The following is a 17,061-nucleotide window of genomic DNA, read 5'->3' on the forward strand; positions in this document are numbered from 1 at the left end:
TGTATCACCTGGTGCTGTTCCACAGTTTCCTTCTGTTTGGCGTACAGCTCCTTTGCCTGCTTGCTCAGAGTCTCATACTTGGTGGATATCTCGGACGCTGGTTGCTGCTGAAGCAAATCCTCGGCCCTTGAAGTGACAGATTGTATCATGGGCTCAAAGGACACAATGTCTTGAACAATACTGTCTGTTTGTCTTAGGGTTGCCTTGCGTTCCCCAATGCTGAGGGAACTTAGTCCAGATGCCTGGCCTTTCTTCGCCTTGGAAATCTGGAAATGTGGAAAAAAAAAGTGGTGCAAATAAAGCCTAAACTCAACAAAATCCTAAACGCAAACCTCTACACTAATTATTTATTTGATATTGTATTGAGTCTTTTACCTAACTCCGAGGAAGGTGGTAATGCCACCGAAAATTCAGTTATTAATGTGAGTTTTTAATCTTTATCTTGTGTGTTCTGTGATACTGCCCATCCTAGGGTTTTTTACGTTATTTACCTCGCCAAGGAACATTTCAAAGTGTCAATTATTTTATATTAATATGCATAGAGGAGAATAATTACTAATATGTACTTAAAAATCTATAGGGAGGATAAATCCTCCATGATATGTATTAACATGAATTGAAAATCCAAAATTACTGGAAAAATGAGAAGTTTTTGTGATAGCCATTAATCATTCGAATGCTTAAGGTTGAATGAAAGACATTATTCTATACATGAGGATATTTCCATTCTTAACCCCTTCTCAGCCACTGGCTAGCCTTGGAGACAACAGAAAAGTACATCTCAACAATTAAACACAACCTATCACACTCAAATCTCCATAATATTTAATCAGTAAAACTCAAGGTTTTTTTACAAAAACAACTAACATACAAAAAACACAACATACATTGCTAAATAGCAATAAAAATAATAATTCATGATGTTAATTCAAATGGAAAATGTGTAGATAAATACCTTTTGCTCACAGACTTGTTGTAACTTGGCCTCTCTGTCAGTTATCCACTGCTGCAACTGAGAATATGAGGAGCTGTAATCAGCCCATTGCAAAAGACTTGTTTCCAAATGAACCTTGGAAGTAGATATTTTCCTCACTATCCTGTCCCAATCCGTTTGTATTTCCTTCAGTTGAGCATTGATAATATCTTTTCCATCAGATCTTGTATTGCGCACAACTTTCTCTCCAAGGTTTATGGTCATGTGAATCAAATTTTGAGCCTCTTCTCGCTGATTTAATAAATCCTGTAAAGGGAGCACAAGTAAAAAAAGGATAACATCGTATGCATAGCTGACAATAAAAATAAGTAATCAACTTAAAAAAAAGAAAACATCGTTAAAATGAAAGAGCTTAAGATAATATGTATTAAACTTCACATTATGATGTAGTATGAATAGGTACAAGTAAAATATGTTTTTTTTTACACTTTCCACACAATGGCCAAGTAGCTCCCACGCCAAACAATTTCCCTGTATACACACAATCCAAGCATCACTCAGGATGGTGTTCACAGTTACAACACCCATAATGCAAGAGAAGACTCCAACAAAGTCAACAAAAATTATTTCAAGATTCTAATTACCGGTAACCTATGTGAAATACATATACTTACTACATTTACTTAAGTCACTGTCAACTAACACCTGTTTAATACTTGAAACATATTAAATATGTATATCAGATCATGCCAGCTACAGCAAGGCAAACCCAGAGAGAAATCGGTAACTTCCAGGAATCAGTAGATTTCCACGACTGTTTTGCGATATTAATGATTGGTTGAATATAACTGTATTTAAATTTAGAAACGATTAAAAATTATAAAAGATTACTTTCTTATATTATCATTAATTAAATTAAACATTTTTCATTTCAATTTCATATCATTTTGTTTTAACTTATCAAAGTCCTCATAAAAATCACTGTAGATCCCATAATTATACTTGTTACGACCACAGGACCTGAAATCAGCCAAAATTCAGTATCACTTCAGTTCCTACACCACCAGATTCAGGGTGCCGGTTAAATTGTATATTTAATTTGTCGTAGATTATACCAAAAAGCCAAGTTGGCATGGCTAACAGACACGTAAGAGCTAAAGTGGAAACAATGTGGAAAGAGCTAAAAATTTCCTTAATGCAAGTTAAAAGGCAATGAATAATAAAAAGTTGATGTACCTGAATTTGATCCAACCGTGCTTGTAACACTTCTTTGCTGCTGTTTGAAGATGCTTCACTGCTCTGCCTAATCACTTGTTTAGCATTTTCAATCCAGGATTTGGCCTTGGCCAAGCTATCTTCGTATTGGGCGTGCTGGTCCCTATTAGTCTCAACCTTCTTCATCACATCCTGGGCCAAATTCACTTGTACCTAAAATTACCACACAAGCATTTTTCATTAAAATTTATAAGCAATCATAGCTCATAAGTCCAAACTCCAATAAAGAAAGAAAAATAACTTGAGGGTTGTTCTAATTGTTTTGAAAAATTACCTGATATCTTGAATTTAGATGCCGTAATTGGTTGTTCACATACGTCTCCAAGTGAGATGTCAGCAAGGATGAAGCCGTCTTGTTGAATTTATCAATCTGTTCTTGGCCTTTTTCTAAGCCTTGCAAGATTTCCTAGAGAATTACAAAATTGAGAGAAATATCACCATCTGGATAAATGAAGGAATTTTAAATCATGCATCATTTTTTTGCAGCATTTCACAGCCAATACATAAGTACATAACACTCAGCTGAAACACCAAGCAGTAGAATTTATTACATGCAAAATTTAAAAAAATACCTTCACTTCATTGACTTGCTTATTTTTCTCTGCAAGATTTGGCAGCAAAGCATTTTTCTGAGCTTTCACCAGAATGTCAAACTGCTGCAACCAGTCCGAAAGCCTTTCAAACTCCTCCTTATATGCCTTCCACTGAATGACCATTGTTTCCAGTTGGTCTTTCTGCTGCTTGATTTCTGGAAGATGGGTAGAGACAAAAATTGAGTCACAATCATATGGGATATGGGACAAATAGGATTTTGCCATTTTTTTCTACTTCAATCAGTGTTTCAGAGATTGAAACTACTTCATTGCAACTAATTGCTAGCACCAAAACTTGATTTTTATGGAAACTCTTGCATCTCCCTAATTTTAAGTCTTGCAGAGTTCATCTGTGCTGTGGATGGTGTTAACATAAAGGCAACAGACGAAGTGAAGTACCTGGGAAAATGTTTTTGCATCGTTATTTTTCATCACATTTTCTATCTGATAGAGCTGCATCAGGGATTGATAGTTTCCCTTGAGAAAAAGAGAAACCTTTATTTAGCATAGACTCTGCTAATTCAAATATTGATAAGAATCGTGCATTGCTTAGGAGTTATAATAACCTTGAACCTATTGTGGGGACCACATATAAGAAATATTTGTGGAATAGCCCTAAAGAAATTAGGATTTGTCAAGCGTATTGTGGGAAGATTTTTGGATGAGAAAGTAAAAAAAAAGTGCTATTTCGCACTCGTCCGACCGCACCTTGAATATGCAGCGAGCATATGGGATCCGGTGCAGAAAGACTTAATTCGTGAAATTAATAAAATACAAAGGAAGGCTGCGCGGTTCGTCAAAAACCACTACAGGCGTACAGACAACATTACCCAGATGTTAAGCGAATTAGGCTGGGAGCCGTTGGAGACTCGGAGGCTGCACGCTAGGCTTAGATTGTTTGAACAATTGAGAATGGTTATCTTTAAGAGCGACACGGAGAACATAATATTAGAACTGCACTATATTTCCAGGTCCAACAGAAGCGATAAATTAAGAGAGAGGTCTTGCCGAAAGGATAGATATGGGAATTCGTTTTGCCATGAACCATAAAGAATTTCAATAAATGCTAGTCGTAATTTCCTTAGAGCACTTCATTTTCATTTGCAAACGGCTAGTGTCTTAACACCCCCTACCACACGCCTTTTAGGCATCTTGCATGGTATTATGTAGATGTAGATGAAGTGAAGAAGAGGTACATATTGTGGCGAAACGCCTTATTTGTATTTTTGTTTTGTTAAGTGGTTTAAATTTTATTTATATTTTTCTATGTAAGATAAGGGTGGTATCAAGGGTATTGTCTTACAATTCAAAATTTGTGCCTCGTTGAACAAGTGAGAGATGAAAAAAAAAAAAAGAATTTAGTTCGCTCAGTCCCCGCTAACGTCGTCAGTTTACATGTGCGTTGCAGACGACGTTAGTGCGGTGAACGCTGGGTAGGGGAAGAATGGATAAAAGGCCGTGCACGGGAGAGCACAGGTCTCAGAAAAACAACGAACAAATCAGCAGAGAACAGAACGGAGAGAACAAGGTGACGCACGCTACGGCTAAAACGCACCCGAGTAGGCTGAGGGCTGTGATTAAGCGGAAGGAAGGTTCCGGATCGCCGAGGGGTCGAATTTTGGAAGAAGCACTGGCCACGTGTAGCAGACGCGATCAGCCGGCTGCTGGCCCGAGTGGCTTCTGGTCTCGATCCCCGCCACCGAGTGAACGAGTAAGCTTATACGCTCCTATTTCCCTTCTAGTGTAACTGATATTTGCCAAAGTAGTGTGTCCCTTAAAAGAAACCAGTGAGTGTTTCGTGCTCTCTCTCGCCCATCTCTCGTCTGAAGAAGAGGAACGATAAGTGATTAGTGTCAATTTCTCATTGTTTTCTCATTGGTTCACGAGTGTTGATTTCATCATTGTAAAATATTTAAATCGCCTCTAAGACTAAAACACGGCTTTTGTGCTACAAAGGCGTTACTGAAATATGCGCAAATTCATTGTATGATTTATTTTATGTTCGATGGTTTATTAAGGGTTTCAATTTATTTGTGTTGAAGGGTATAATTTTTTTTGTTTCTTTTGGAGGGGTAATTCAAATGTCGATGGGGTTATTTCATTTCATTGTATAGTAGTCGGTTCATTAAAAATCATTTATGTTAAAAGAAAAAGAACCGGAAAGAAATTTATTTAAGGTAGCGATTCTTCTGCCCCCCACCAATTTTACTGTCTTAATAGCAAAGCCAACGGCGCTGGTCGCCCGAAATCTCAGAACCCTAAAAATTTCTTACGTGTCGTCCTGTTTTTGCTTCCCACTCGTCCTAACGGGTAGCGGAGGAAAGGAGGTGGGGAGGGGTTTTGGGCTAAACAAGACCCGAGAGGCGGGACCGGCACAATATGCACGTACTTAAAGGATTCAATGAGCATGCTTGCCTCTTCGGCCTCTGCTAATTTGGCCCCTGCAGCAATGCACGATTCTTATCAATATTGGAATTAGTAGAGCCTATGCTAAATAAAGTTTCTCTTTTTCTCAAGGGAAACTATCAATCCCTGATGCAGCTCTACCAGATAGAAAATGTAATGAAAAATAATGATGCAAAAACATTTTCCCAGGTATTACAGTGGAACCCCGATCTATCGTTCCCGCATTGATCGTTTTCCCGCATTCATCGTTCACCGCTCCTGGTCCCAAATTAAGTTCCATAAAGACAACGTAATTTTTTCCCGCATCTATCGTTCTCCGAAGTATCGTTTTCCTGCATTTATCGTTTGAAGATCAAGGTCCCATTGTATAATTTTCCCGCATCTATCGTTTGACGAAAATCAGACGAAGTGTTTACAACGTGTTATTTATGGCTAATAACGACAGACACATAGTGGTATCCCCCTCCATTCAGCACTCGTCTCCCCCGTCTGAAGCTTTCCTCTTCTCCGAAATAAAAACAGGTCCCAGCTCGAGCAGGTATCGTATTACGAAGACCTTAGCTTCGAAAAAAAATATCAAGTTACTTTAGGACAAAAGAAACCTTTTTCATGCCTCCCCCTTTCTTGACCGCTGACTTTTTTAGCCAACTCGCTTCAAAGATCCCCACTTCTGGAGGTCAACTGCTGCATGAATCACCAATTAGCCCAAAAGGTGTCTAAAAATGAATTTCGGCAATTGGTATTATAATTTTGTTAGATTGAGATATTAGTGATGTGCACGTAATTAAAAAAAGAATGATACCAAACACGACGTATTTCTAACATTATTTAAGCATTTTAAGCAAGGAAATAGTTGGAATAATAGGATGGTGATTTCTGGCGAATATCGATATCCTCGCAAGTGACAGAGAGCTTCACGGCAGTTGATGCGGATTTTTTTCGTCTGGTTACAATTTACAAGTTATGCTACAAGTCTCACTTGACTGAGTTGCTAACGAAGCGATGTCTTCTCAAGATATTTTGTTTCTCCCTACTAGCAATCTGAATTCATATGCTCATCTAGAGCTATGCTACTTATTGTTAGAATTGAGTGGGTGAGTTGCCTTCTCTATAGGATAAAAAATTTCATTGCTCATTCATATGGTCATGCTTCACCCTCTGCAGTAAGCTCTGCTTACGCCGTACGCGATAGCATTAGTGCCGAACTTCAACTCGTACGAGTGGTTCCGTACTTTCCACGGTGGGTTGACTTAAAACCAGCGAGTGTTTTCTGTGTGGGTTCAATAAAGTCCGGTTTCATTTTTATTAGTTTTATTCTTATTCGTCTACTGACCATGGCCCTTCCGAAGACACAAGTGAGAACTTTAAAAGATGGACTGAAAATAATTGAAGATGAAGAAAAGAATCCGGGCTATAAATGCGCGAATATTGCAGAACGCCTCGGTATGTCCGCTAGCACATGACGGCAGGGGTGGGAGTATGGCGAGATCCCTGGTGAAAACGAGAAATGGGATGAAGTCGAGGATCAGGTGGGCGTGCCGCTCACGATTAACGCCACATTACCTCAATCATATTAAAAATTTAATTGCAAGAAAGGAACATTTCAAATAATAAACTATTTTTGGTCTTTGATCCATCTCATAACCAATCACTCACGGTGAAATCAATTGTTTGAGGCATAAAACGAACATTTATCTCGTAAATACGTGTACTTGAAATGGCATTTGATGGATAAGAATTTTTACAGTGAAATAGCAGTGAAAATTCGAGTGGAGTGCAAACATTTTTTAGCAAGAAGGGGTATTTAGTTCCTTTAGGATATTTGAAAGAGTCGAATCAACAATATGACCTAAGTGTTTCGATAAAGTAATAATATTCCTGTAATCAGCTAAAATCTTTTTTGAATCCATTAATGAATGCCATAATTTGCAAAAATCTAGCGTTTTCTGGGACATAGGCAACTTGGACAACCATTCCTGCATCGATCGTTTTCCCGCATTCATCGTTTTTTTCATCCATCCCCCTGAAAAACGATAAATCGAGGTTCCACTGTAACTCCAATGTTCATCAGCTATGCATCTTTACAGTACGTTCAGCACTTGAAAATTTTGTTTGCGTCTTAACATAGCAGATATATCACAGTTTCCTTTAAAAACAATGCTGTACATAGATAATTGCTATTATTCAGGTTATGGATGCGCATTTAGCTGCTGTTTTCCGAGCTCCAAAAACAATGCACTTTAATACTATGCCAGATAAAAATATTTCTAATGCTACGATGAATTGCTGATGATAATAAGGAGACAAACCAATAATTTTTCTTGCATTTCTAGTGCATTTCCCTCAAACAGATGGATTAGTATCCAAAATACTAGACTTGAAAATGAGTTTCTCAACTGTTTGCCAGGACTATTGAGGGCACTCACCCCTTCACGGATTAAACTCATAGAATAATTTTCAGTTCACTCCATATGTATTATGTTGTGAACTTACCCTTGAAGAGTCCTTCGAAACTTTCACCTAGTGCTTTGATTTCATTCCTTATGATCTCTTGTCCTTGAGGAGAGGTGCTTGCCAGCACCACTTCTCCAGTGTGATGAAGGTGTTCCACCAACAACTCTCCCTGAGCTTTCTTATTGAGCAGAGCCTAGGGACAAAACACAACACAACATGAACAGCTCATCAAACTCAACGTAAATACAATCAATCCAACAAACGGAAGGGAAAAAATAAAAAAGCAATCACTCGCATTGAATCAGTTCGCTAAGCATAGAATAACATGCTTGGATATCAGTACAAAAATGAAGCAATAATCACTGATAGTAGGTAAATTTTATGTGTACCTATTGGAAAAGATAAATGATTACACATCATAACAGGTTGCATCCAAATATCTCCCAGCTCCAATTTAATATTAGCCCTCACATTTGCTTCCAACAAAACAAACATAGTAGCTAGGAGGAAAACAATTATCCCTTGTAGTGAAAACAACTGTGCCCACATAAGCCACAGAAACAATTTATAAACCAGAGATCACTGCCTCTCTCCCCCAATCAATTCATACAAGGGTAAAAATAAGATTACTATAAGGGTCTGAGGGCAAACCTTGTTCCTCCACAAGCCACCCACTGTTACCAGCATAACCCTGAGACACATTCAATCCTCAAGGAGGGTATTGCGACTACATATGTAGTCTAGTGCAGACATTCAAGAGTCTAGGTGGAGCCATGCTGCTTCACCGGAACTCAACATCAGTTGGTGGTCTGGCGCACATCGGCAGAAAGCAAGAGAGTGAATATCACACGTCGAAGTGTAGTAAAATGAGATTTTCATTGCATTATCTGACTTAAAACAAGACTCTTGAGTGCAATTACATGAGGAGTTTGGCTGATTTATATGGCTAAACGCCTATGAGTACAGCTCGCAGAGATTCTGTGCACTGAGGAGCTTCCTCAAGTCCAGCTGCCCATGGTATATGATTGGCTGCTGGAATCCAACCCCATACACTGGTTGTTGGCTCAGTGCATGCCTCTCGCTAACTCTCTCTCGTCCCCCTTACTAACCAAAAGCAAACGTAATGCCTCATCAACATGATTTGCACTTTAAGATGGATGAGTGATCAGATATTGAGTCAAAATTTACAACGATCGCAATATTCATCACTGGTAATTAAGAAAGTTACCCCCATTTTCACCTCAGTAACCATGTAACACACAAAAAAGCAGCAAAACAAGAATGTTTGTGAAACTGAGTAAATTTGGCACATCCAAGTATTGGCAATCATAATAAAGCACAAAAATACAGTGGACAAATAGTTTCATCCCAGCACTCTAGATGAATATGTAATACTTCCCAGAGAAATCTCAAAAAATCAATACCCTCTGCATGAATTTAGTTCAAACCAGAAAAAAGAGTGGATAAGGCAAAATGCAATAGTTTTGATCCATCAGAAAAAATAATCTTTAGCAAACATGCCAACATAAGAACTGCCTTAGGTTTGAGGTTGAAACTAAACCATTTGAAGGTAAATCACGTAGTCTCAGCGGGGCAAACGTAAATTGTGTTAACATCTCTTCCGAGCCTTTAATTTATGGAGTTTGGATTCTGATCTGTTTTGACCCCATATTTTGCTCCTTGGGTTTAGTTTTGTCCCAAATTTTTTTTCTCCATAGCAAAATTATGGACAATTTTCTGGTTTTTGATTTTGTTCTGATTGCCATCCATGGCTCCAACACAAAATGGAGTAAAGTGGGTATAGGGCATTGAAGGGAGCAAACATGAGAAACATACCTCAAGAGGAGCAACAGCACTTTCAATAGCAAGCTTATCACTTAGAGACCTCTGCTTCATTGCCGGAACTTTCTCTCGAGCACGGGCAACCCACGCTATGAGGTCATCCTGGGCCTCCTTATACAAACGATGATATCTGTATTGGTCCTCACGTTCAACCAGCAAAACCTATAAAGGAAACATACATGTATCATCAATATTTTTAACTAATATTGTATTCATCAAATGTGTTCACTGATTCCAGGAAATTTTAAGCATTGACACGTTTTCATTTTGAGTTTTGGTCCAAAATTAAATGTCAAATTATATTTCAGGCAACATTTCAGCAGATACATTGCTTTCTAAACGGCTAGGAAATTTCAGCTACAGCATACTCCTGATTATCCCGGGGGCTAATGGGGATGGGGAGCGAGGCAGCACGAATAAACGGAAAACATGAATAATCCATCACTTTCACTTGAATATCATTTAATATTCATAATAGTTCATATAAATCAAACGATTAAATATTATCTATGCACATCGTCGGTTATTTTAGATTGCTATCTAGAATCATTTAGATCTTTCTTTTCCCGACCGCGATCTTTTTAGGGGCGAAAACGTGATTGTACTCACATACCTACTGCTCCGTGTAATGCCTGGTTTCGGGAAACCATGCATCCGTGGCTGCAAGATCATGGATTCAGAAAAGTGGTTTCCAGAAATGCTTCAAAACCTATGTGCAACATCTGAAACTACACCGTCAGGCACCACACCACATAGTCGCACAAGTTGTCCAGGGTGTAACGGTTGCAGGATGCAGATCCATGACCACGCGGTGCGCGATAGCACTCAGTGATCATGGATCTGCTAAGAAAACAGGAAACTAGGAACTCCTGCGAAGGCAATGGGTGCGCAATCACCACATCGCACAGCAGCAGTTTTAGGAAACCAGAACTTATGGAAAATTGTCTACGCAGGCGATTGCCCGACTATGACTCATGCTGCCTCTCCTTCCCCTTCCCTTGCTGCCTTCACTTCTACTATTCCCTTTCTCTCTAGTTTGATCTCGACTCATCGTGGCGTAAACATGCCCGAGTGTGACGAAATCTCCAGTTCCCTTGAGCTGTGTTCAACTGCATGTGAGGCCACGGCAATAATTGCAAATTTGCATTATGAAATAAGCAATTTAAGACTGTTAATAACGTTTTTTAATTTATGATTAGATAAACATTGAAGGATCTTTAAAAATTAATCAAGATTTCTTCCACGGCTGATCGTCGTCAGCACTGCTAAAGCAGACATCCAAGTAGACTTGAAACATTCCTTGTCACCAAGTACATAAATAAAATAATTGCATTTTATCGAAGGAATTCTAATGGAAATAATAAGTCCAGGGTAGCCTAGTTTTAAAACGGGAATATCCTGGTGCTTTTGCGTCATTTTTGTTTTTTTTTAAAGATCGCGGAAAACATCGGAAAAGTGTAAAACTCAGGCACGGATGAGCCGCAACACGGATAGACTGCAACCGGATAATCGGGAGTCTGCTGTGCTTGAAACGATTGGGCAAAACAACCGTTGAATCTTCAATATTTTAATTTTTATTTCACATTTCTTGAAGGTTCAATGATTGCTTTCGCCTTGCTAATTAATACAATTTCAAGTTTGAAGCCTCCGAGAAAGCAATTACATCGTACATATATCAAACCATAGGCATCAGAATGACTAGGCAATTCACTACGAACCAAAACTCAAGAGGTGGACATCTACGTATGTATAAAGTGGTCAAGAGTTCATCGCTACATCATGGAGGGATTAAAAATAGAAATTACCAACCTTGATTTTCTCCACAAGAGTATCAAACTTGTTGAGGATTTCTTGCGCCTGAGATGCAGCCAGGCTTTGCTGACCACTGGCCAGCATTTCAGCAGCTTTGGATTTCAAACTTTCCACTTCTATCTTCTCACACCGAGCTTTTTCATCAAGACACTAAAATGAATGAGAAAAAATAATGATCAAGTCTGAGATAAAATTTGATGATGAATGATGGCTCCGAAAAATATTTCTATCAATTCTTAACTAAAAATAATCATAAGACAATGAATCTCTACAAATGTATATGCACTCTTCACATCAATTTCTAAGAACACAATTATTTTTTCCAAGTTTCATGCAATAAAATTCAAACAGAGCATTGTACTTCATCATTTCAACGAGGGAAAATTAACTGATAAAATAATTGGACAAAGTAGCAATTAGAGGGAATGAGGAAAATCATACATTCGCATCAACCACTGTCAACACTTCTCAACACTTGTTTTGATGAGGAATTACATCATCCGAGGATTTCCTGACCCGGTTTTCATTGTATTGAAACGCGTAAAAAACAATAAAATAACCTGAAAATAGTCTGTCCATCAAAAAAACTTCCATTTCATATCTACCTTTAATCTTTCAAGTTGAGTCCTTTTCTCAGACATTGTGGTTTGATATTCAGATAGTTCATTGAAGACTCCCTCTATGTATTCAACTGTTTTGTTCAGCTGATGTATTTGCTCCAAAAACCCAGCCCACCGCTGAATAGAGTCATCAAGATTTGCCTGAAAGAAAAATAAAAGGAAAGGCAAGCAAATAATGCATTACTCCTTGCCATCTAAGGTGTGAGAATTACTCTTGTTAATAGGTGTTAATCAAAATAGTTATACTTCAAGAGTGTCAATTCAACAAATAGTTTTGATTGGAAATATGAATTTTTATTGTTTTTTAACTATTTATTTAGGACTTCTTTAATTCGAATTTTTGGATAGTTCAAAGTTTTGAACTGGTTCCTTGATGTTCGAATTAATTATCCAAGTTCCATGGTAGTGATATGTATTCGTGATTACCTTGATTTCGACCATTCTAGAAGCCAATACACTCCACTCATCTTGCAGGGCGATTAGTGCTTGGTTGATGGGCTCATGACCAGAGGGAGCTGTGTTGGCAAGCACATTCTGGGCCAACTCAACAATCCCTTGCACCTTCGCAAAGCCCTCTTCTTTGTACAGCAGAGAATCCTAAAAAATGAAATTTGCTCTTAATATTATGGTACCATTTCTGCAACACAAAACAGTGAAATAATGTAATGCAGCAAGTACTCAAAATTCGAAAAAGTGTGTAATAAGGTGCTACTATTCGGAACAACCAAAATTGGAATAATCTTTACATGGACGAAGAATTTTTTGGCATATTTAACTACAGTTCACAAGAGTATTTCATCGGAGCATTATGAACATGCTGAAACAGTGGCCTCATAATTAATACACACCCTAATGGATCATACAGCTGATTTCTAATTCATTTTCTCACCCATTTTTCAATGCAAGCATGAGTCTCAGGAGAAAAATGTCCAACCCATCTCTTTTCATAGGGTGGTTCTCTCTTTTTCGAGAAACAGTGAATTCCACGTTTCCCCAGTGGTAGCTAGAGTCACCCCAGTGACGGACGGCACAAGATTCTCCCTTGCTGAATATTCCAAACCTACCCTGATCCCAGGTGAAATCCTAGCGCCTAAAACATCAAGAAACCTGCTCACTGTTTCCTGCCCAAATTCAAGCCCCTTCACCACTGTAGGGTGAAAAAGTTGCAAGACTTGCATACCCCACTTCAGGAGCATGACAAGGCCAAAATTAACATTATGGACGGTAGCATAGCTTTTAAAACAAAGCATGGCATAAAGCAAAAGAGTCAAAGAAGTGTGATGTGGATTCCTGAATCCATGAGGACGATGGGAAAGTCGCTCATCGAAACATTGGAAGGAGACATGGAAAATCTAACCAATTGTAGAACTTGAGACATCTACACTGCCACTTAAGCAAAACTAGACATTAAAAGAGCGAAATAAATAAGGGAGGAGAATAGGAGGGAGGGCCCAAATAGACAGCCTGGAAAATTTGGAGATTTGACATCACATGCACTCTGGAGAAAGTGTGAGTCCAAATGCACGACCTCAAAAGGACTTGCCATTCACACCCATCCATCCACTCACACGCACTGCGCGTCACGGAGAATTTATCCGTCCCCTTCCACCCCACGTGTGCAAAATGCCTCCTGCCCCACCCTCCCTCCCCTCTTATCATAAGAGAGAAACAACATAAGAGAAAAAAACTCCTCCTCCCTCCCTTCCCATTGGTATTTGTTCCTCGTGATGTTACTTAGCAACAAAACCAATCGCCACTGAAGAGCACATTGCAAAGCATTATTTTCCTGAGAGAAATGATCAGTGACTAGGAAGAGTTTCCAAAGGAATTACCACTCACAACTTAGATGCAATCTCATTGCGTTTAATTAAAATTTAGTTAATGACCCCTAAATTTCAAACATTGAGTTAGAGCACTCCGATGGTATACCTTTTTTCTGAGAGTTGACTACACCTATGCCTTACTTCAAGCTATGTAGATTCATTTTTATTATCTAGATTGAACTCAAATGAAACTAGACATGGTGGGAAAAGACAACGTACCTGAATTGTTTCCAGCTTTCCTTCCAGATCCTTTTGAGATGATGCACTCAAATCAGAACAATAAGACAATTTATTCTTAATATCTTGAAGCCACTGAGTGCATTCCTCGACGCGACTGTCAAATTCTTGGTGAGTGGAAACGTACTGATTCCAGCGGCTTGCTAGATCCTACAAAGGTTGAAAAAATTAATGATATGACCATAGCCATAATTTACTTTGACAAACCTTGCACAAAACATCAGGGACATACCTTGACTTTGTGAGAAACTTGTTGGTACTTGAGACCCAACTCTGATATCTGAGAGCTTCGAGCACTGATGGAACCCTTGTAGAGTTGCTGAGCCCTCTCTGTGACAGCGTCAATCTCGAGTTCCTTTGCTCGAACCTCTCCTTGTAACGTCTGCCAAGAGAAGAAGACAACACTAACTGAGAGCATGCAACATTAATCATTCACTTCATCCAGAGTAAGATTTAAATTTAAGATTTAGATTAAAATTTAAAATATCCTTAAAAAATCCTGGATCCGTCCAACCCTATTTTTAATTAATACTCTTGCCAGAGAACACATCTGATCCCAAGAACTACAACCTAGTGACCATAATGTCAAGGTCAATGTTAACCACAAACCTATGGCAATTTGCAGCAAATTTTAGTTTCTTAGCTCTCTGTTTGGGAGCATTTGTATATAATGCTTGTGTTCCCAGGTATCCAGTTGTCAATATTAGAAGCACTATTTCTGTCATTCAGACCAACTATCCACCAAATGTATAAATAGCTAAATGACATCAAATAGTGTTTGACAGGTGAGGGAGATGAGAATGCATTTCACTTACTTATTGCCGATGCCTCGATAGTAAATCACACTAAACGTTACAATCACAGCATAAAAATAGTGGATCAACAACTATGCGTAAGTGATGAAAAAAACTACATAAATCAGAAGCATTGTCCTCAAGAGACGATGTAAATCAGTCACAAAGATAAACAGAACCCCTAATATGAACTAAGATGATTAGGAATTTATGTACTTTCAGTTTCAAACAACTAACTTGCAATTGTAACGCATAAATCAGCCTTTTTTCAAAGAAAACGAGCTCGACATTGATGATAGGAATGCGATTCATATTTTCAGTAAGATTATCACAGTGAACCCATTCCTGGGGGGAATTTGGTGGGTCCAAATTTAACAGGTTAATAAACAGACATATGCAGGAAAAAAATCAAACCTTCAACATTTCTAACTGCTCTTTCTTCTCCCTCAGAGTAGGCTGGAGATCAACAGCATGCAATTTTGTATCCGTATCTCTTATCCAAGCCAAGCACTGGTCCTTCAGAGACTCATACTCATTCCATTGCTGTAGCTTGCTTTCAAAAGCTTCGATAGTTGATCTGAAGTCATCCAAACAAACACAAAATATTTACATTTGATCAACTCATAATGTAAATGCCACAGGCAAAATAAAATCATGCAAAATAAAATCATGTATAAAACCATGGCTAGAAAACTAATCTTAGGCCATTTATAGCCATTGATTGGCAGATACCAATTAAAATTCATTTTGTTACCAAGCTACCATTTTGATACTATCTGGACTGAAGGCAGAACATTTCTTTTTGGTTTCATGCCAACGGCTACATAACTTATGATTACTATTTTATAAAACTAGCCATAAATTCAGCACTGGATTCAAATTTCTATTACAAATCCCATACCATGACTTACTTTTTGCCCTTCATTAAAAACTAATTCAAAGCATGGAAATTGACCCAAATTTCAACAGCCGAACATTGAAAAACATTATATTTAGATATCAGTAAAATGCAACTGTTTCCTGACCTATTCAACACTTAAAAAGTAACAATGCTGAACGCAGAGTTATTTTTAGCTGCAGGGGGTAACTTAGACAAACACATTTGCTTTACTATAATCCCTTCACTTTCAAAGAAGCACTCTCATAATATGTATGTAGTACACTCAGACACATGATTTTTTAGGTTAAATCTATGGTACAATACACAAACCATAGTTTGAATACACCAAACATTCTTTGACAAACATACCTGACACTACATCTTGTGTTTTGAAAACAAATCAACCATTGAAACCCTTCCTGAATTGCATTCATGTGCAGAACTGTATAACTTATCATCACTAAGACTATTCCTTCAGCTGCCACCAAAACATGAAACCCTCCATCACCTTCCTAAAACATTGTGAAACTTGGTAACATGGAGGGAGGATTACTTTCCCAATTTATGCCTAAAAGTTAATAACAATGACTCTAGAAACAGCATTTGAGGTTATTCTTTTGCCTATTACCCCAGGTGCTCTTGTCTGAGTTAGTTTAATAAATCATGCATAAAGGTATGGCTGAGGTTACTCCGTCATATTTACTATCATTGGTACACGTTAAAATATAAAATATCTCGGTTTGTCTTCATTTGAAATGAGTTAACCTAACCTTATATTGATCTTGCCCCAGCACATCTTCTATCATTGTGAGTCACTACTAAGCACTATAAGCCAGTGAATGCACGAGATTTAGAGAGATATGCAAACCCTAAGGGCCAAAATTACCGCAATGAATTTGACAAATATACCAGGAGTGTTCTGACAGGTACATTGACCTCTTATCACTGAGATTATGCTCTTCACTGGACCCAAACCAATGCTTAAGAGTTGCAAATAGTAGTCTCTTCAGGGATGAATATGAGGGAGGAAGCCGGGAGGGTCTGGCCCCTCGAAATGGGGATCTATTATGATACTGCTTTATAGAAACTTATACATGGAGTGACATGAGAAAACATTGTAATCTTACCTTATGGCTGAAGTGAGACCCTCCCATTCCTGCTGTGATGAGTCAATTTGAGATCGAATGTTCACTTGGCCCGACTCCACAGTTCCCGGGATCACTTTCTCTCCAAGCGCCCGAATCTGATGTATTCGGTGCTCCTCCTCCGGCAGACTGGCATACAGGTTCTGAACAAAAAGTATTCAACTTACCACTTTTGAGCCAAAATTTAAGACTCAGACTCCTCACATGAACTAATGAATCACCATAGTCAAACTTACAGGGATCAAT

At 38.4% G+C, this 17,061-nt stretch overlaps 1 protein-coding gene across 1 annotated transcript in view; it reads right to left on the reverse strand.

Annotated features, from left to right (window-relative positions):
* LOC124158023 (nesprin-1) overlaps window positions 1–17,061 on the reverse strand; it is a 199,545-nt gene that overhangs the window by 70,238 nt on the left and 112,246 nt on the right. The window contains exons 42-55 of the mRNA XM_046533169.1: window positions 16,798–16,958; window positions 15,205–15,367; window positions 14,229–14,378; window positions 13,979–14,146; window positions 12,363–12,533; window positions 11,922–12,077; window positions 11,314–11,466; window positions 9,499–9,666; window positions 7,702–7,855; window positions 2,782–2,957; window positions 2,484–2,615; window positions 2,171–2,362; window positions 956–1,240; window positions 9–266 (exon numbers count right to left, since the gene is read on the reverse strand). Coding sequence (XP_046389125.1) covers window positions 9–266; window positions 956–1,240; window positions 2,171–2,362; window positions 2,484–2,615; window positions 2,782–2,957; window positions 7,702–7,855; window positions 9,499–9,666; window positions 11,314–11,466; window positions 11,922–12,077; window positions 12,363–12,533; window positions 13,979–14,146; window positions 14,229–14,378; window positions 15,205–15,367; window positions 16,798–16,958 — 2,487 coding nt within the window. The remainder of the gene's footprint in view (window positions 1–8; window positions 267–955; window positions 1,241–2,170; window positions 2,363–2,483; window positions 2,616–2,781; window positions 2,958–7,701; window positions 7,856–9,498; window positions 9,667–11,313; window positions 11,467–11,921; window positions 12,078–12,362; window positions 12,534–13,978; window positions 14,147–14,228; window positions 14,379–15,204; window positions 15,368–16,797; window positions 16,959–17,061) is intronic.

Source organism: Ischnura elegans, chromosome 4 (assembly GCF_921293095.1).
Source record: "Ischnura elegans chromosome 4, ioIscEleg1.1, whole genome shotgun sequence".
Taxonomy (NCBI): Eukaryota; Metazoa; Arthropoda; class Insecta; order Odonata; family Coenagrionidae; genus Ischnura; species Ischnura elegans.